Genomic DNA, 20,883 nt, shown 5'->3' on the forward strand with positions numbered 1-20,883 from the left:
AGGACTAGATACTCAGTGTTACTTTACTGAAGGGAGAGTGGACTCTCTAAGCCATTTGTCATTTTCTGCACTCACCTGCCCTTCAGGACTGAGGCCCACATTGCCACCACTGCTGATGACTCTCAGCTGACTCCACTTCTAGGCACTGCTCTGGATGGCAGAGACTGCCTCCACCACTTTCCATGGGGCAGTCCTTGTGCCCAGTGACTTCTGGATACAAGGCTATAAAGACTGGTCCCTTGTCTCTATTCTAAGAGGCCATCCCAGTTCTCAGGCCTCCCCTGGGATCAGCTGAAGCCTTCATTATGACTACGTCACAGCTCAGATTCCCCCTCAACCCAATCCTGCCTCCCTCATCCCCCCCATAGCTGTTGATCCAGAGAACATTCCAAAATAAGCCTCCCGCTGCAAATCTCCCTGAGACAAGTGGATAAACAGAAATGAATTTTGCTTAAATCACTGCCCAACACAAGGATGCCCACTACAATATTTCTAGGTCAACCTCCAGAATGGTGGCACCTACGGGCCACAGGGAGACACTGGTTGAACGGATCAGTGTGGTCATTTGTTCCTTGAATTCTTCTGTGACTCTCACCCCACACTTGGTGAGTGATCGAAATGACTATATTTCTTCGGAAGTAAGAAAAATCGATTTAAAGAATTTTCGTAGTTCCTTCAGCTGGTCCGTTAGAACACATCCAAGCAGAGCGTTAAGTGAATTCCACTGCTAGCTATTGCTAGAAAGGAAAGCAGATTGCCAGGGCCTGTTTTCAGAGAATGTGTCTTTAGACTGAGATTCTCCAAGCAGTGACCGTGCCGACAAGGAGCCCGGTGCCACGCGTCTTGCTGGAAAGCACACACAGGCTCTGTGATGGCAGATGTCCAGTGAGAATCATGCTTCTGAAAGAGCTGATCCGTTGGAAGCCGATGAGCCCACAAGGCTGTGTTCAGAGATTAAGGGCCCTATTGCAGGCTTACAAAGTGGCAAAGGGTACAGAGGGCAGTTGACCCGCCGAGGCACACTTGGCAAGCCCTCACAAAAGGGTGAACGTTCCTCCTGCTGGAATGTGAACTCCAGGTACCTCACTCGGAATTTCATGCCAAGATCAGTGAAGTCAGCCACCTGATTGATTTTCTCTGTGATCTGCCTTCTAGGTCAACCACGTTCACCTCTGTGTCAACAAGGCTCTCACCTCTACCCAGGTGACTGCAGCTATGACTCATGGAGATAAATGGAAAAGGAAGACCAAGCAGTGACTGAAAGGGTACTTTTCACCAAGGATCTCCTAAACACATTTACAGTGTAAGTCGCTCACTCCCCCCAAGCTCCTCTAAGGCGCTATTGTTCACCTTCCTGAGATGTAGTGACCTAAGAGACCTGCCAGAGAAGGAAAGTCATTGGTTTTAGAGAAGCCACTGAATGCCAGAAACCCAACTGGGAAATCCCAACTCTTAGCGTGCCTCTCAGGGATGCTACACTAACCCCAAAACAGGCAGCTAAAGGCCCACTAAACCTCTGGATTGTTCTCATTCTGTTTCCAAGAATCACATCTGGGCACGTTAAAGCCCCTTTCTTTGCTTCCTCATATAAATAAGATGTCATTTCCACCTCTTGCTCTCTTGAAAGTAGGCAAGTTATCGAAATGCATAGTACAGAATTTATTTACAAGCATTTCTTAGGAACCCCAATTCAGGCTATATCTAAAGTTATTTCTCATAGTAATTCAAAACTACTGTTCTGGACAGAGGGTTATTGAGGATGTAATTAGTGAAATTAAGATGAGATTATTCCAGCCTAGAGTGGGCCCCTGCTCCAGCATGACTGGTGTCCTTCCTTACAAAAGGGGGAAATTTGAGCACACACATGCACACAGGGAGAACGCCATTGTGAAGACAGGGGCTTTTTTGCCACAGGCCGAGGAACTGCCAGAAGTAGGAAGGAGGCCTGGAATTGATCCTTCCCTAGTGCTTTTAGAGGGAGTGTGACCCTACCAACACCTCGGTTTTGGACTTCAACCTCCAGAAGTGAGAGACAAGAAAGTCTCACCGTTCTAAGTGAAGCCACCCTGGAGCACTTTGTTACAGCAGCCCTAGCAAACCAACACAACCATAGTACTCAGCATAACTCCAAAGCCTATGGCTTTGAAACCCTTACAGTGCTCACAGCCTACATGTTTACAACTACAGGGGCAAGGGAAGAGGTGAGCTGAGTAATGGGAAGAAGAAGAAGTTGGGCATATGGAGTGTGTTAAAGTAGGCTGAGTGGGGAAAGAGAAGGGAGAGGGAGAGAACACGAAAACTCAGACAAGGAGCTCGGGACGGGACCCTGCAGGGACAGGATGAGAACGGTGACCTTCTGTGGCTCCTGCAATCCACAGCACAGCTGGGTCTTCCTTTGTGCGAGTTGCCACCTGCTGTTACAACCAAGTGAGGGAACACAGCCACCCCAGGAGAGGGATGTGAGCCCAAATTCCCCCACAGGCCAAGCTGCCTTCCTTCCTTCCTCTCTCAGCCTCAGGTGGTCCTGGCCTGCCAGCAGGGGGAGGAAGCAGGTGCAGGCAAGGAGGTGAGCCCATCCCTCCTGCAGCTCCCAGGCTCACTGATGCTCTTGCCTGAGCATGAACACAGGAGGGAGACCAGGCAATTCTGGAAACACAAGTGACATGGAGCTCATTAATCATAACATTTGCAAATGAAACACAGGTCTCTGGGGTTGTGTATTTGTTGAGAACCTACATTGTGGAGAGGCCGCGTTGTGGAGCGACTACAGGCTGTAAGACTCAAAGCATAAGTGACAAATTCCATAAATCCTCCCACCACCCATGGTAAAATCGCAGACTCCCTGCTGTGTCGGTCCTATTGTCTGATTCCTCCAGCAATCCGGCTTTCCCCTGACCCCGACCCTGTTTGGAGCAGTACACCCTATGTGGATGCTTAGGCTCTAAAGTCAATTTTAGAAGCATGGGAAGATTTGGGGTTATGAACAACATGTGACTGAGGAACAGTCGCACGGTTTCATGCCACAGACTCAAGGGAAAAACCTCATCATACCGTCAATAGGAACGGCTCCGGTTTAAAGGAGATAAACAGCTCCTTCTCAAAACCACGTCTGTCCATTTTTTAATGCCCTCTTTTTTTCCATTAAGACCCGAGTCTATGTCTTAACTCAGCCTTGCAGTAAGGCACAAAGGAGTCTACTAGATTCACGGGGTTCTCAACCTTTATAGGGCCCCAAACTGAGAAATAGGAACCCCCCGGCCAGCAGCCGGAGTTTACCGCAGTGCTGTTATAGACTAAACGGTATCCCCTCCAAAACTCACATGCTGAAGCCCTCACCTGTAATGTGATTGTATTTGAAGATAGGGCCTAGAAAGAGAGAACTAAGATTAAATGAACTTGTAGGGAATGGGGCCCTAATCCCAGAGGAGCAGTGCCCCTAGAAGAAGAAGAAGAACAGATCCCAGGGAGACAAGCGTGCAGAGGGAAGGCTGGGTGAGGACACAGCGCAGAAGGGGGCTGTCTGCAAGCCAAGGAGAGAGCCCTCAAGAGAGACTGAACTTCCTAGTGCCTCGATTTTGCCCTCCAGCCACGAGAGCTGTAAGAAAATGCATTTGTTATTTATGCCACTCAGTCAATGACCCTGGGCTGTGGCAGCCCTAGCAAACGAATATAGATGGTAAGGTCTCAGCTTTTGGTCAGGCTATGAGCAAATATTTATTGAGCATCTCCTCTATGCACTCTGCTGGTTACCCAGGATAGAGCAGTAAACAAAAGCCAAAGAACCATGGGGGATGGGAGGGGTTGGCCTCACAAAATTTGAGTGGCATGGGACACTGCTTTCTGTGCCCTGGCTCTCCAGCGCTTCCTCCTTCCCACACTGCGGCTCTCTCTCGAAGTGGCACTGGGAACTTTTAGAAATGCACATTCTCGGGCCCCACCCCCACCTCCCAGCTCATCGGTTTGGGAGCGCAGACAGCAGAGCCTGCAAGGGAGTCTCAGGCCAAGGAAAGCGTGACAACCGCCCCCCCCGGGCTACCATCCAGCATCCACCCTGACCCAGAAGCAGCTTGCACGGCCTCCTCCCTCTCTGTCCCATCACCCTCCCCGCACCCTGCTCCCAAGCTGTGCCAGGCGCTTGGCACCCACCAGGTCGACACAGTTATCCCCAAGTTGCTGAGGAGGAAACTGAGATTCAAGGCAGCTTCCTCCCTTCCCAGAGACACACAGCCGCCAGTCACAGGATCCGGACACTGAAGGCCAAGCAGCATGCTTCTTCCTCAGGCTCTCACTATCTCGTTCTCTCTTCCAATCACCCTCACTCTCTTTTTGTTTTCCTTTCCCTTTTTTTTTTTTTTTTTTAAGGCCCTTCCAATGCACAACAGTCAGATCCCACCTGGCCTAACAGGGCTCAGCTCGCCTCTCCACAGCTTAGCAATATCTGCATTTTGACAGTAACACGTACTGATTCCTCCAGGATGCCCATTCAGAATTTAACACAATTACCTCCTCCCCAGGGCACAGTATTCTACCAAATGCACTATATACCTCTGGTGGAAATGGGGTATTCTTCCCTTCTTTATAGGGAGAAAGTATCTACTGGAAAGAAAAAAAAAATCTTTAAAAAATCCACTATTAGTTAGGGAAGCAGGAGTCCGAGTGTTGTCAACTATTTTCTATAGTCATTTTAGACTTGCATCTGGAAGCAGAAACACCTGATTGAACGGAGGTTTAGGCCAGCGAAGGCACAATGCCTGGGAAAGGAACAGGCAGCAGGGTGAGGCTTCTGGAAAGCGCCTGCTCTAAGCCCACCGTTAACAAACAAGGGGACGTATTGGTGAGTACATGAAGAAACAGGAACCCTCATACACCACGGTACTCCAGTAACGTCACATGGAGCCACCACCTGGCGAGAGGGTCCAGGAAAACAAATGAATATCCATGGGGATAACAACTGGGTGGTTTATTAAAGAGCAAAAAATAACCTTATCCTGCGATTCTCCCTCCTAAGTATCTACTCAAGAGGAATGAAAACATTTGTCCACACAAAGACTTATACATGAATGTCCGCAGCAGCATTATTCGTAAGCTCCCGAAGGTGGACACAGCCCAAATGTCCATCAACGTGTGAATGGATAAAACAATGGATAAACATGTGAATGTTCCACACCCTGGAACACTATTCAGCAATGAACAGGAACCAACCACTGATCGATGATCACCCGCTACACGATACGGATGGATTTCGAAAACATGCTGGACAAAAGAAGCCAGATGCAGAAGGTGTATGTACATGAACGCCAAGAAAACCCAGCTCTGTAGAGACAGAAAGTAGATGCACGGTTGCCTGGGGCTGGGGGCACCAGAGATCCTTCTGGGGAATGGAAAGATTCTACAGCTGGTTGCAGGGATAGCTGCACAGCTCTGAGGTCCTTATGGTGCACATTTAAACTTGGTGACTTGTATGATACGCTGATTACACTTCAGTGAAGCTGTGTTTCAGCATGGGAGTGCTGCGAGGGAAATCACTTGGGTGCGCAGGCCTGAGCAGCTTGATTTGGTGCAACGAAGGCTTACTGACCCCAACACACAGGTGGGCCCCAGGGAGAAGAGCGAATGCCTACATCATTTTCTTCCTGGATGAATGCCCTAAAAGACAACCCTGGGGGAACAGTTCCTCTGGAGCAAAAGTTCTCCTGCTGAGCAAATACTCCCCAAAGAATGCAAGGCAGAGGGAGGCCCACAGTGGCCCAGCCAGGGGCAGAGAACTTGATGCACCAGGGCGAGGGTAGGGGTGCGTGGCTGAGCAAGTCTGAGGGACGCGTGGGGAAAAGCACACTCAGGGGCCACTGTCCCCCAAGAGACAGGCATGGGGGATTCACAAGGTGTGGGTGGGCTCTTATGAGGCTGCCCCAGAAGGACCCTGAAAGGGGTCTGCTGCCTAAAACAGGAGGAGGGACCAGCAGAAATTTCTGACATGAGTCATCAAAAATAAAGAAATGCTTTCTTCTTAAAAATGAGAAGCTGAGGGCAAGAAAGGATGAGGGGAAGCACCCCATACATACATTGAAGGTCATGTTATTGTCAAAGAGGATTTCTTTATGGTGGCATTTCGTCGGCTTCCCTGGTTTGCCTCTTCTTCATTAACCACAAACATATAGTATGGAAACTGCTGCCCTATCTGTCATTCATGGCAAAGGGACTGGAAAGATCAGGATCTACTTGAATGACAACTACTGCTAAAGTTTCAGCAATGGAAATACAAAAAGGAACTCCAAGATAACAAGATTCTTCTTACACTTTGCTTTCCTTCTACCTTACACACAAAACAGCTAAAGGCATTGATGGGAAGAAGTCCTTCACCCACTATAGCACTCAAAGTCTCCAGAAAACACGAAAGCCACCCCTAGCTTATTTTAATAAACAGCTACAGCCAGGGTAAAAATCAACATGGTTTTGAAAATAAATAAACGATTCTCCTCCTTTAAGGAGAGCAATTTATTTAACACTGCAGGTTTTATCTCGCATGACCTCCCCATCCTGATCCCGGGGAAACTATCATTTTTTTTAAAGATTTTTTATTTACTTATTTGACAGACAGAGATCACAAGTAGGCAGAGAGGCAGTAAGAGAGATAGAGAGAGAGAGAGAGAGAGAGGGAAGCAGAGAGCTCAGCAGAGAGCCCGATGCGGGGCTCGATCCCAGGACCCTGGGATCATGACCTGAGCTGAAGGCAGAGACTTTAACCCACTGAGCCACCCAGGCGCCCCAGAAACTATCATTTTTGTATCCAGTAAATGCAACATTGATTAATAGGTCAGTGTAAATGTCAGTTTGGGGCGTTCAATAAATGTAGTTCCACAAGGGTCAGTTTTTGCCCAGTACTATTTAACACTGTCATTAATTACTTGCTGACAGAATAGGTGAGAGAATTAGAAGTAGATCATTAAAACTGGTAATTCAGAAAAAAAATAGTTAAAATACATACAAGTCTTGACAAGCTGGAAGACAGAGAGAAACCACTTGGTATTCTCAGGGCTCTGCTTGGATCAAAACAGGTACTCAAAAAATGTTGTCTAGACCAAAAAATGGCAACAAAACAGAAGACCAGCATACATGATTCCCTGAAGAAAGAAAAGATACCCATTTGCAGGTTTGCACTGATATCTATTATGCATTTTACACCCAAACTAAAATTCCTTATAACGAAGTAACCATAACTCACCAAAAGCAAGATCAACATACCAATAATGTGCATCAATCTGATAAGAGCCAATATTATAGAGAACATGCACAATAGTTCAAAGCATAGTGCACACTTTATTATCCTTTTCCTTAAGTACAGAGAGAGAGAGAGAGAGGTTATTGGTGAATATCTCCCCCCCACACACACCTGAGTTGTGAATGAGAAGGCAGGAAAAGTATAAGAGAATGACCACCAAACAGTAGCAGTCTTAGCAGAAAACAGCAACAGCAAACAAAGGTATAGCTGGATGGAGAAAAAGGTAGTCACACCTAAGCCAACCCCTGGAACCACAAGTTCTACACTTGAAAGTGGCTGGCTCGCCCCCAAGCAGGAAGGGACAGGACACCAAAGCCACAAGGACTCACTAGGACCCCAGACTCCCCTCCCTCTGAGTAGCTGAATGGCTCCTGCAGGTTTTGTTTTTTGTTTGGCTGCATTTTTTTTTTTTTTTTTTTTTGTTTTTGCTCTCAGAACTTTATTAGGTGGAGATTGGGCAAAGAGAGAAAACCCCTGAAACAGTCGCCCACCTGGTTCAGGACAAATGGAATAGAGGAGCCTTTGCTTGGAGACGTGCTCTCATTGAGGTGAAGGCATATCTTGGATTTTGATTTTTTTTTTTTTAAAAGGGAGCAGATTGAACATCTCTGAGCACAACTTCAGACGGTTTTTTAAAAAATGGTCAGCCAGAGGAAGGCAAGTCTCTTGGGGAGAAGACCAGAAGCAGAGGCCTCTGGTCTGTATGAAGACAAACAGGTGCCACTTTCATGTTGGGCAGGAAGGATATCGCTGCTATTCCCAGTTCAAGATTTGGTAGGTGAGGAACATGACAAATGACAAAAGGTCTGTTCCTCAAAGAGAGGGCTAAAGTAATTACACAGGGAAAGAAACTCAAAAAATGGCTTTGAGGGAGTGAGATTAAGTCGTGATTCTTCATTGGTACCTGACCCCAGTCCCCAAACTGCCTTGAAGCAGCCCTTCCAGACACTGCTCCCAACTGCCCCTGGGGCTGGAAGGCCACAAAGAAGGCCTGAAGGCAGGAGTGGGAAAAGGGCTTCTTTGCTACAGTGAGAAGGGGCTCGAATCAGGATTGCAGACCTGGCTAAGAGTAGCAGCTGTACCCCTACACCCCAAGACTTCTATCACATTTACAAATACATACATAAATACATTACATACAATAGCGAGTCTGGGAGGCAGGTTCCCCACAGAGGCTCGGCTGACACAGTTACACGTCTCAGGAATCCTAGGAAAGGGCGCTGGGCTCCTAGAAATGGGCTCCGTGTGTTCTCTCCTGCCCAGGGTAAGCCCTGCCCAAGCCCACCCCTCTCTTCAAAGGTTCAGTTTGTCCAGTAGGGAGAGTTGCCGTAGGAGGGCTTGGAAGCTTGCGACTTGGGCTGCAGGGAGCTGGGCTGGCTGCGTTGACCCGAGCCACTCTGGGCATCCTGTGGCAGATGGTGGTGTAGAAGCTGTGAATGAGGCTGCTGGTGGGCAGGCAGGATGTGTAAGAATGGTGGGGGTGCATAACCAGGGGCTGCTCCAGCGGCTAGGGGCCCAGTGGAACCCAAGGCCGAGGGCAGGCTGAACGGTGGAGGAGTCCCTGCGTGAAATCCCTGCTTGTCGAAAGTCTGAGTCTTGTTGTAGACTGAACCGGTCATGTCAGGTAGGCCGGTGGTGCTTGAGGACACGGACACTCCTTTGCCAGGCCCAGAACCTGCAGACTTGTTTTGTGCCTGCGATGATCCACCATAGCCACCCTTGGTGTAGTCTCCCGCTGCTGTCCCCTGGGTCAGGTCATCATAACCTGCGCTGTAGCTATGCTGGCCGTAACCACCGGCCTGCTGGAAAGGGGTGGTGGGGGTGCTGAGGTTCACACCATGCTGCTTGGCTGAGGCCGGAGGGACAAACATCGTGGGCCCATACTGGAAGGCACTAGGCACGCCCGTGTAGTAGGGGAGGCCAGTGTAGCTGTAGCCAGGGGGCAGCGCAGGATTCAGGAAGGGCTGCTGGGCTGTGTGGTGGGCCTGGGACTGGCTCTGCTGCGGCTGAGCCAGGGTGGTGGGGGGTGCAGGGGATGCAGAGTCACCTCGGTGTTTGGCTGCATTTTTAATTAGAAAGAAAAAAAGAAAGTTTTCCCACTGATGGCTATCCTACTGAAAGTCTCAGCCCACGGCCCACCTTCTAGAAGGACTTAACAAAAGTACACATTCTCAAAAAGAAAAAAAAAATAAAGACTCTTGTGCACAAAGGGGAGGATTCAAGGGTAGCCAGATAAAGAAGTAGAAGAATCAAGAAATATTTTCTAATGCTCTTTTTACCAAATAATAGTCCTGGATTAGAACTGTCCTTGGTTAAAAAAAAAAAAAAAAAAGAAAGAAAGAAAGAAAAGAAAGAAAGAAGGAAAGAAAGCGAACAGACAACAAATAAGGACTCTTCAACAACAAGAAGGGAAAAAAAGCAGGGAAGATTCAAACAGTTCTGTTCTCTTAAGGAAACTTAAAAAGAATATCACCTGTATAGAAAAGAAAGAGATCAAAGCTGTGTGATCATAGTCCATATGGCAGAATCAAGCGAGAAATGAGGAGAAAAGCAATACCAACTCAGCACTTGAAACTACCTGAGAAACTTCCCAAAGCAGAATCAACATTCCAGAAAACATAAACTATGGTGAGGAGTCCTGGCTCAAGAGGAGCGGAAAAATCATCAGAAGGCAAAGGGGAATAACAAGGAAAAGGAAAAAGAGAAATCAGCGCAGAGAAGCTTTGTTTAATGCAAACAAGCACATTCACTTCTAACAGAAAGACCCAGTTTTGCTAATGGGTAGAGAGTAGGGGGAAGGTCCACTACTAGCCACAGGACAGAGAACTCAGGGTAATAGAAATCCTATGCTCCTGGCAGAAGAAAAAAAATTCCTCTCTGGAGCACAGCATGTTCATCTTGGGCCTCAAAGAATTCCCACAAATTATGAGAAAAAAATACCCACATGCCCTAGGAAACAACAGGAGCAGAAGAAGATTAAGACAAGATTTGCAATATTAAAATTACAAAATGCAAATAATAAGACAATCATGCTGACTTTGTTTAAAGAAATAAAAAAAATAAACATTTGCCAGGAACAAGAATCTGAAAATGACATCAAAGTTCTGAAAAATAACCAAAAGATATCTCCAGAATTTTTTTTTAAAAGCACAGAAGATCAATGGCTGAGTTTAACAACAGACTAGACACAGTTGAAGAGAGAATTAGTGAAAAGGTCCAAAGACATTACCCAAAATATGGCAAAGAGACAATACCAGAAAAAAAATATATAAAAGAGAAATTAAGATACAGAGGGGATAAAATATTTATTTATTCAGAGTCCCAGAACAAGAAGAAAGAGAATGGGATGGAAGTGATATTTTGTGTGTATGTGTGTGTGTCTGTGAATGATAATTTTTTTTAAAGATTTTATTTATTTATTTGTCAGAGAGAGAGAGAGCATAAGCAGGGGGAGAGGCAGAGTGGCAGGCAGAGGCAGAGAGAGAAGCAGGCTCCCCGCTGAGCAAGGAGCCCAATGTGGGACTTGACCCCAGGACCCCAAGATCATGACCCGAGCCGAAGGCAGTGGCTTAACCGAATGAGACACCCAGGCATCCCTGTGTGTGGTAATTTTTTAAGCTTTTATTCTAATTCCAGTAATTAACACAGTGTTACTTTAGTTTCAGGTGTACAATATAGTGATTCAACAATTACGCATATCACCCGGTGATCATCACGACAAGTACATCCCTTACTCCCCATCACTGAGAGCTTTCCAGATGCCAATCACAGATTCAAAAAGCCCAATGAAACCCAATCACATGAGAAAAGAAACCTACCTCCCAACACATTGTGAGTAAAATTCATAAAATTAAGACAAAGAAAATATCTTAAAAGCAGCCATTGGGGGAGATTCAGCAGGGCACTTGGGCAGGGGGAAGGGGCGGGCGGGGGTAGGATACAGATTACCTTCAGAGACTGGCAGCTGTCTTCCCAATAACAACAGTGGAGGCCAAAGGCAATGGAATGATATCTTCACTGTATTAAGAGAAAACAATTGCCAATCTAGAATTATAGTCTCAGTGAAAACATCTTTTTCAAACGGGAACAAAATAAAATCGCTTTCAAACCAAAACAGAGAATTTGCTGTCAGGAGATACTCATTAAAAGAAATTCAAGGGGCACCTGGGTGGCTCAGTGGGTTAAAGCCTCTGCTTTCAGCTCAGGTCATGATCCCAGAGTCCTGGGACTGAGCCCCTCATTGGGCTCTCTGCTCAGCGGGGAGCCTGCCTCCCCCTCTCTCTCTCTGCCTGCCTCTGCCTATTTGTGATCTCTCTGTCAAATAAATAAATAAAATCTTAAAAAAAAAAAAGAAATTCTAAAGAATGTTCTTCAGGTGGAAGAAAGGTAATCCCAGATGAAAGACCTGAGATGCAAGAAGGAAAAAAAAGCAGAGAAAGTAACCAAGAGGTAGAAAGAACTAAACTAACACTCTTTGTACAAAACAGCAAAAATGCCTCGTGAGTTATTTTCTTAAGAAGCAATAAAATGCAGGACAACAATAATTTATCATCAGGAGAGAAGTAAACAGAGTGAAAAGTGTTCTGAGGTCACTGTGCCATTCAGAAAGAGGGTAAAAATATTTATTAATTCTAGACTTTGAGAAGTAAACTATGCATGTTGTAACTTCCAGAGTAACAACTAAAAGAATATAAAAAGAGTACATACATTCAGAACCAGGAAAGGAGAAATGATGGGATGATATAACTGAAACAAGGAAAAAAAAAATAAAACATAGACATAAGCAGAACAAATAGCAAGCCCTAACAGGAGATGTAAACCCAAATAGCTCAGAGGTTACCATGAACCATGAAGTAAATATTCCGGCTAAAAGTCTGATTGTCAGGCTAAATAGAAAACACGGTCCAGCTGTATGATGCCATTCGCAAAACACCCATGTAAACTATAAAACTATAGGAAGATGGAAATGGTACATAATTGTACATAAAGCAAATACCAAAAGAAAGTTGATACAGATATCAGATATATACACAAATATATAATGCACATACTATATATGCATACAAAATATTTTCATTCTCATTAAGGTACCATACTGAGCAAAAGGAAGGCTGGACGTAGGCGTAAAGAAAGATGGAGAGAGGCTAGAGTGGGAGAGAGTAGGGCATGTTTGTAGGCCCAGAAGAATAACCCAGCAGAAGAGGCACAATGGGAGACACAAGAGGAAAGGACCTGGTGTCCTGAGCGGGCGAGCAGGGCTAGGATCTGGTGCACGAGCAGAGGGGCTGGCCGTGAACAAAATCCCGGCCAGGAGCTGTCTGCAGTTGGGCAGGAAGGCGCGGCTGGGCACTGTGGGAACAGGTGCTGTAAGACGTTTCTTAAGGGGAGAAGTTTCTCTTCTGATTGCCTGCTTGCTCTCAGAAAAATAGGAACCAAGGTCATCATCAAGGATGACGGCAGAAGGGTTCTTCTGAAAGTGTCCGGAGAGAGAGAACGTGAGAAGTGAGCACCTGATGGGAGCTCCATCACCACTTGCCCGTGAATGAATGAATGGGGAGTACACAGCACAGAAGCCTCAGGCAGTGCAAGGGTCCACCTGGGCTGCGTGGTTATACATTTAAAGTGGCTGCATGTTTTTCTCTAGCCTTGTCCTTTGGGGCTTATGGCCACACAGAGACAGGCCTGGGGACAAACCAACAAGCTGAGCCTTGTCCTTTGGGGCTTATGGCCACACAGAGACAAGCCTGGGGACAAACCAACAAGCTGAGGAGGACAGAGTAGAAGAATCTTGTTAAGCCACAGAACAACCCCACCCCCCACCTTGGCTTCCTCTCCCTCTTGGCTTCTTGTGCATGAATGGTAAAACCTATTTTCATCCACTGCTGTCCAGAGTGTGTGCTGCTTGTTGCCAGGCTCATCCTAACCGATGTGTGACTGTCCCACCCCTGAAGGTCTCAGCAAATGGGGCTTGCATTCATTTGGTTCTCCAGGACACAAGGTCCACACCAAACCACGCAACGATTCAGACTTCTTGGATCTGTCTCTTTTCCCTTTGGCCCCATCGCAGCCTTGGGGCCAGCCAGCACATAACATTTACCTCTGAGCACAGAACAACCTACGCAGGTGTCCGTGTGATAACGGAGATATTTTACGTTGGTCCCCATGCCCGGATCTCCTCCTTCACCCCCAGCAAGTCACCCCAAACTTACTGGTATCAGTGACAGCTGTTTTACTAAACTAGTGGATTCTGTGGCTCAGGAACTTGGGCAGAAGGCAGCAGAGACAGCTGGAAAGACTCAAACCACTGGGGGGAGCCTGAATGGCTGGAGACAAGGACCACACGGAGATATCTTCACTTAAAATCAGACACCCAGGCTGCGATGACCCGATGAGCGGCCCCTCTCAGCTGCTGACCAGAGCACACACTTCTCCGTGTGCCCTGGGTTGCCCGGACTGCCAGGTCCTGGGAGCAGCAGGGCAGGGGACGTGCCAGGAGAACCAGGCCCTTCTAGCCTTGTGGATTAGATTCCCCTTACTGCTGTAACAAGTTACCACCAACGTAATGCTTTCAAGCCATACAAACTCATTATTTCACAGTTTGGAGGTCAGAAGCCCCAGATGGGTTTCTCTAGGTTAAAACTGAGGTGTTGGCAGGGTAACATTTCTTCTGGAGACTCGAGGAGAGAAATTGTTCCTTTACCTCGTCCAATTTCTAGAGGCCACTCACATTCCTTGGCTTACAGCCCCTCCTTCCATCCTCAAAGCCAGCCACACAGCATCTCCAAATCTCTTCTGGCCTCTAACGTTCTTGTCCACCTCCTATGGGGACCCTTGTGGTTACATGGGGCCCACGGGATAAATCTTTCCACCATAAGATCCTTGACTTTATCACATCAACAAAGTCCATTTTGCCCGGGAAGGTCACATATTCCCAGGTTCTGGAGCTGAGGATGTGAGCATAGACGGGCAGGGGGAGGATGTTATCCCCCGTGCTACACTATGAAAATCATACCTCATTTCCCCTGCACACTATTGGTCAAAACCGTGACAGCCAGTCCTGATTCCACAGGAAGGGGCACAGACTAACCTCTCCATGGAAGGAGTGCCCACGAATCTGCGGCCATGTTGTTAAAACTGTCCCACCACCATTGTGGCTATGGCTGCGCCATGCCTAGCATTCAAGAAGGGGCTCCACTCCCACTCTTGACTCAGCAGCACGAACACACAAAGAGACAGCCTAATGATGCCACGGGCATGACTGAAGGCAATAGACACACAGCACAGTCCCATTTCATGCTGATTTTAAATAACATCATATAGGGTGCCCAAGGGCTCAGTCAGTTAAGCATCTGACTCTTGATGTTGGCTCAGGTCATGATCTCAAGGTCGTGAGATCAAGCCCCGCCTTGGGCTCCCCGCGTAGCATGGAGTCTGCTTAACAGTCTCCCTCTCCCTCACCCCTCCCCGACTCTCTACAATAAATAAATAAAGTCGTATCAAACAATTAATACATCCTCCTGAATGCACAGCTGAGTCAGGCAAATGCTTTCTCACATTTATTCCTCAGTGAAAATGAGATGTGAATTGCGTAAGTTTTGAACCATGTGAGTATTTCGAGAACACAGCCCTTGCCTAACCCGCGACCACTGTGTACTTGATTAAACTCGCTAAGTACCCAACAAATAACACAACACGAGCAAAGAGAGCAGGAGAGATGGGAAAATCACATCCAACTTTTAGCATAAGGATGAAAGAATCACCAGATGATTAACTTCCTTCAAAATACGAGTTTCCCATGCTGTTGGCATTGAAGGAATGTTTCTTCTGTTGAAATCAAGCATTATTAGTAAACAGCAGTTGTAAGACCTCAAAGTGGCTAAATTGTAGGCTTTGTTGGAAACAGGCCTGAATGGAACATATTAGCATAAATTGTATTTTTTATGGTTAAGCTGCAGTGTTAATATCAAACTGTGCTAAACAATCGGTCTCCATACGGCGGGTAATTGAACTACCTGTTAGATCAGTTTAGTAAGTTGTCAAAACTGGAGAAGTCAGCAATTTCAGTGGATGTGTTTGTAAAATATCCCGAGGTCCTCTGGCTTCACATCAATGCACAGAACAGCCCTCGAGCATTAAAAGCCTGTCTGTTAAAAATAAGGATTAGCAACAGGGAAAATACAAGATGAATATCAAAAAGTAAAGCCAACCTGTTGTAAAAATGAACGCAATATACTCAGTAAAAGTTTGCAGGGGCGCCTGGGTGGCTCAGTTGGTTGGGCTACTGCCTTCAGCTTACGTCATGATCTTGGAGTCCCGGGATCGAGTCCCTCATCGGGCTCCCAGCTCCATGGGGAGTCTGCTTCTCCCTCTGACCTTCTCCCCTCTCATGCTCTCTCTGACTGTCTCTCTCAAATAAATAAATAAAATCTTAAAAAAGAAAAAATGTTTGTATTCCGTCTTGATTTGCTCTGAATTAAGCTTTATATCCAACAGTTTTTGTCTTACTATTGTGCATTCAGACAACTGGACATTGAATTTTGCCCAGTCAAAATAACTGTCACTATTTGTTTCCATCCACCTTAGACCCCAGATATCTGGAATACTTTAGTATGTGGGGAGGAGTGGTGGGGGGCTTAAACAAAAGTATACCCTCATGATTTCATGATTTTTGCTCAATTTTACATATTCTTTGAGAATATGGAGCATTTCAGACAGGCCTCTGCCTTCTCTCTTAAATGAATGTTTGTATACCATCCAGCATATATTTAAATATCCTCAGAGTAAATAGTTTGGGTATGGCTTAGTCCTGTGAAATGTAAAGTTAAACATGTATATTAGACAGTGGTGGATGCCCAAGCAAATTGGAGAAAATCTGATCATGAAACCTTAGTTGAGGTCTGAGCGTTCCAAACTTACCATTTGAAACCATGTGAAACGGTCAAGCATTAATTACCAAATGGTTTGTGTCTTGGATAGTAGAATACTGCTGAGAAATAAAACTAGTTGGCCTTATCACTTCCCTCCTGTTGTCTTGCCACTCCTATTTTGAGCCCACCTACACACTTGGGAATCATTTTGTTGTTTTTAATAATTTTTCTTCTAATCACAAAAAGAACACATGCTCATTGTGGAAAATTTACAAAATATGGACCAACTAAATAAAAAAAGCAAAGTCCTCCATACCAATTTACTTTACACCCCTTGAACTGGATCCCATTCTCACTCCTTAAATCAAAAGAAATTCATTTTGAGTTTATCTTTGTGTACGGTGTAAGAGAATGGTCGAGTTTCATTCTTCTACATATAGCTGTCCAGTTTTCCCAGCACCATTTATTGAAGAGACTGTCTTTTTTCCACTGCATATTTTTTCCTGTTTTGTTGAAGATTATTTGACCGTAGAGTTGAGGGTCCATATCTGGGCTCTCTACTGGTCTATGTGTCTGTTTTTATGCCAGTACCATGCTATCTTGGTGATTACAGCTTTGTAGTAAAGCTTGAAATCAGGTAACGTGATGCCGCCAGTTTTATTTTTGTTTTTCAACATTTCCTTAGTGATTCGGGGTCTCTTCTGGTTCCATACAAATTTCTGGATTATTTGCTCCAGCTCTTTGAAAAATACCGGTGGAATTTTGATTGGAATGGCATTAAAAGTATACTGCTCTAGGCAGTATAGACATTTTAACAATGTTTATTCTTCCAATCCAAGAGCATTGGAATGGTCTTCCGTCTTTTTGTGTCTTATTCAATTTCTTTCATGAGTGTTCTGTAGTTCCTCGAGTACAGATCCTTTACCTCTTTGGTTAGGTTTATTCCCAGGTATCTTATGGTTCTTGGTGCTATAGTAAATTGAATTGATTCTCTAATTTCCCTTTCTGTATTTTCATTGTTAGTGTGTAAGAAAGCCACTGATTTCTGTACATTGACTTTGTATCCTGCCACGTTACTGAATTGCTGTATGAGTTCTAGTAGTTTGGGGGTGGGTCTTTGGGTTTTCCATATAAAGAATCATGTCATCTGTAAAGAGAGAGAGTTTGACTTCTTCATTGCCAATTTGGATACCTTTTATTTCTCTTTGTTGTCTGATTGCTGTTGCTAGGACTTCTAATACTATGTTGAACAAGAGTGGTGAGAGTGGGCATCCTTGTTGTGTTCCTGATCTCAACGGGAAGGCTGCAAGCTTTTTCCCATTGAGGATGATATTTGCTGTGGGTCTTTCATAGATAGATTTTATGAAGTTCAGGAATGTTCCCTCTATCCCTATACTTTGAAGCATTTTAATGGATAAAAGACCTCAATGTGAGATAGGAATCCATCAGAATCCTAGAGGAGAACATAGGCAGTAACCTCTTCCATATCAGCCACAGCAACTTCTTTCAAGATATGTCCCCAAAGGCAAAGGAAACAAAAGCGAAAATAAACTTTTGGGACTTCATCAAAATCAAAAGCTTCTGCACAGCAAAGAAAACAGTCAAGAAAACAAAGAGGCAACCCACGGAATGGGAGAAGATATTTACAAATGACAGTACAGACAAAAGGTTGATATCCAGGATCTATAAAGAACTCCTCAAACTCAACATACACAAAACAGATAATCATATCAAAAAATGGGCAGAAGATATGAACAGACACTTCTCCAATGAAGACATACAAATGGCTATCAGACACATGAAAAAATGTTCATCATCACTAGCCATCAGGGAGATTCAAATTAAAACCACATTGAGATATCACCTCACACCAGTTAGAATGGCCAAAATTAGCAAGACAGGAAACAACATGTGTTGGAGGGGATGTGGAGAAAGGGGATCCCTCTTACACTGTTGGTGGGAATGCAAGTTGGTGCAGCCACTTTGGAGAACAGTGTGGAGATTCCTCAAGAAATTAAAAATAGAGCTTCCCTATGACCCTGCAATGGCACTACAGGGTATTTACCCCCAAGATACAGATGTAGTGAAAAGAAGGGCCATCTGTACCCCAATGTTTATAGCAGCAATGGCCACGGTTGCCAAACTGTGGAAAGAAACAAGATGCCCTTCAACGGACGAATGGATTAGGAAGATGTGGTCCATATACACTATGGAGTATTATGCCTCCATCAGAAAGGATGAATACCCAACTTTTGTAGCAACATGGATGACACTGGAAGAGATTATGCTGAGTGAAATAAGTCAAGCAGAGAGAGTCAATTATCATATGGTTTCACTTATTTGTGGAGCATAACAAATAACATGGAGGACAAGGGGAGTTAGAGAGGAGAAGGGAGTTGGGGGAAACTAGAAGGGGAGGTGAACCATGAGAGACTATGGGCTCTGAAAAACAATCTGAGGGTTTTGAAGGGGTGGGGGGTGGGAGGTTGGGGGAACCAGGTGGTGGGTATTAGAGAGGGCACAGATTGCATGGAGCACTGGGTGTGGTGCAAAAACAAGGAACACTGTTATGCTGAAAATTTAAAAAAAAAAAAGAAATTCAAATTGGTACAAAGAGGTAAAAATAAAAATTAACACATACAAGTGTTGGGGGAAATACAGGTGAATTTTTAATAAGCAGCTCCCAACAATTCTACTGTCAAGATGTAATCAGGAGAAGGCCAGGTTTGCACCTACATCAGCGGGCGTTCAAGCGAGCACCATTAGAAACTCCAAGCCAGGATGAGCCCAAAGGACAGATGGGTTATGCAGACCACTAATTATAATGTAATGCAGGTTGAGATAAAGAGAGAAAAAATTAAGTGCTGTGGGAATGCAAAGAAGGAAGAGACAGGCTCTGGCCAGCAGGATCAGAGATGGTCTCAGAAGAGAAACGTTTGAGTGGAAGTTGGAATGATGAATCAGCTATCAAGAAGCTACCAAGTCTGAATTCTGGAACACTGAAAAAAAATTTTAAAAATAAATAAAATTTTTTAAAAAATAAATAAAAGCTTAAAAAATAAATAAATAAAAATAATAAAAAATTTTTTTTAAAAAGAAGCTACCAAGTCAAGGGAGCCACATTCCAAAGAGAAAGAACGCAAAGGAAAGCAAAAAGTTAGTTGGGAAGTCCAACAAGGATAGTGATGAAGAAGCATCTTGGTGACCCACTCTTAAATCAAGAGTCAAATTGATCCATTCTTTTTTTTTTTTCTCAGCTTTTTCTTATGAGGCCATGTCAGGGCATTCTAGAAAACTGAGTATCATAAAACATTTCCAGATTCTACCAGTCAGGACTGTTCTAACTGCAGTTGATAAAAACTCAACAAAAACTAGCAAAGCATGAGAATTCATGAACTCACATAACTAAGAAGCTTAGTGTCTATAGACCAATTCAGGTAAAGCTGGATCTGGGTGCTAAAATGATGTGCTTGTTTCTGTGTGTCTGCTTCTCTTTCTCCAGTCTGCTTGTATCTACTTCTTCTCAAATGTTAACTTCATTCTTTCCTACTGTAGACAGATTCTTTTCATATCATGAGAAGACATCTTCTGGCAGTCCTAGGCCAACATCCTTACAGCTTGCCAACAAAAATGAAGAATGCAGTCGTCCCCACAAGATCTAGTAGAAAACCCTCAGGAGGGCATTTTGTGGTATAGATGGGGCAAATGCCCGTCTTCAAACCAATCAATGTGACTGGAAGGATGTAGTACTAGGATTGGCCTAGCACTGGTCACATGCCCCCTTGAGGACACAAGGTGGTACAAGTCACCATATTAGATGGACAGCACCACCAGGGCCACTTAGGTAGGAAAACAGCTTCCTGGAAGAAGAAGAGGGGAATGAAAGAATACACTTGGCACCTAACAGTTTTAACCATCTGTGTACCTTTCAGATATATGGGGGTATTTCTTCCATCCTAACAATGGGAATACATCATCACAGTCCTCCAGTCACCTGGGAAGGACCGCAAGCAGATAACAATTCTCCTACAATATGCACTGATGAGAAGTATCCGAACAACACATTTAAGTCAGCACCTAAAATATTCTCTTGATTTTCACCAAATTCTACTTTGAATTCCAAAACAGAGAACCAGAAAATCCAATCACTCCCCAACCCCACCCCACCCACAGTATAAAAGCCACGTCGTTCAGCTCTTGGATCTTATGTTAGCATATCTGAAATCTGGTCATTTAAATCAAATCATATACAGAGCCAGCATTCACACAGCAGGTAGGGTTTGCCAGACACTGTTCTAAGTGTGTTACATACAGTACTACTTGCAACAACCCCATGCAGCAGGACCTATTATTATTTCTTTTATGGATGAGAAAGCCAAAGCACAGGGGGGTCGCATCACACACAGTTGGATCTGAACCCAGGTGTTCCAGCTCCAGAGCCACGCTCCTAGCCCTAAAGTCAGTCTCAGAGCCTCCACTCAAGATAGATCATAGTAAAAATGGAGAACAAAGAAACAGGAAAAAAAAGTGACACTGATGAACACCACACTGAAACAAAGTAATGGACAACAGAACAACCAAAAAAGCAGATGTGATGCCATAATTTATCAGCTCAGAAGCGTGCACCCGTCAGTGCAGCCCCAGCACCGGATGGGACACCAGAGCACACTGGCTGATGAAGCTGTGAGTGATCTGGTTTCACTAATCCCAGTGAAGGGCTCCTCCCATGCTAGGAGT

The 20,883-nt window shown here is 45.0% G+C and overlaps 1 protein-coding gene across 1 annotated transcript; it reads right to left on the reverse strand.

Moving 5' to 3' along the window:
- Positions 1-7,705: 7,705 nt before the first annotated feature.
- LOC116879424 (ubiquitin-associated protein 2-like) lies at positions 7,706-13,443 on the reverse strand. The gene is made up of 2 exons (XM_032877698.1): positions 13,377-13,443; positions 7,706-9,338 (listed from the first exon to the last, which is right to left on the reverse strand). Exons 1-2 carry the CDS (start codon positions 13,441-13,443, stop codon positions 8,581-8,583), a joined length of 825 nt encoding a protein of 274 aa, XP_032733589.1. The 3' UTR covers positions 7,706-8,580.
- Positions 13,444-20,883: the final 7,440 nt, after the last annotated feature.

Source organism: Lontra canadensis, unplaced genomic scaffold (assembly GCF_010015895.1).
Source record: "Lontra canadensis isolate GAN:19392208 unplaced genomic scaffold, GSC_riverotter_1.0 scaffold60, whole genome shotgun sequence".
In the NCBI taxonomy this organism is placed as follows: Eukaryota; Metazoa; Chordata; class Mammalia; order Carnivora; family Mustelidae; genus Lontra; species Lontra canadensis.

What these genes read in the sequence shown, in the direction of transcription:
- LOC116879424 (XM_032877698.1), bottom strand. Translation starts at nt 13,443, where the DNA reads ATGGGGACCAACGTAAAATATCTCCGTTATCACACGGACACCTGCGTA. An exon ending in AGGTTGTTCTGTGCTCAGAG is followed by an intron (nt 9,339 to 13,376) that starts GTAAATGTTATG and finishes TTAAAAATGCAG; the next exon opens with CCAAACACCGAGGTGACTCT.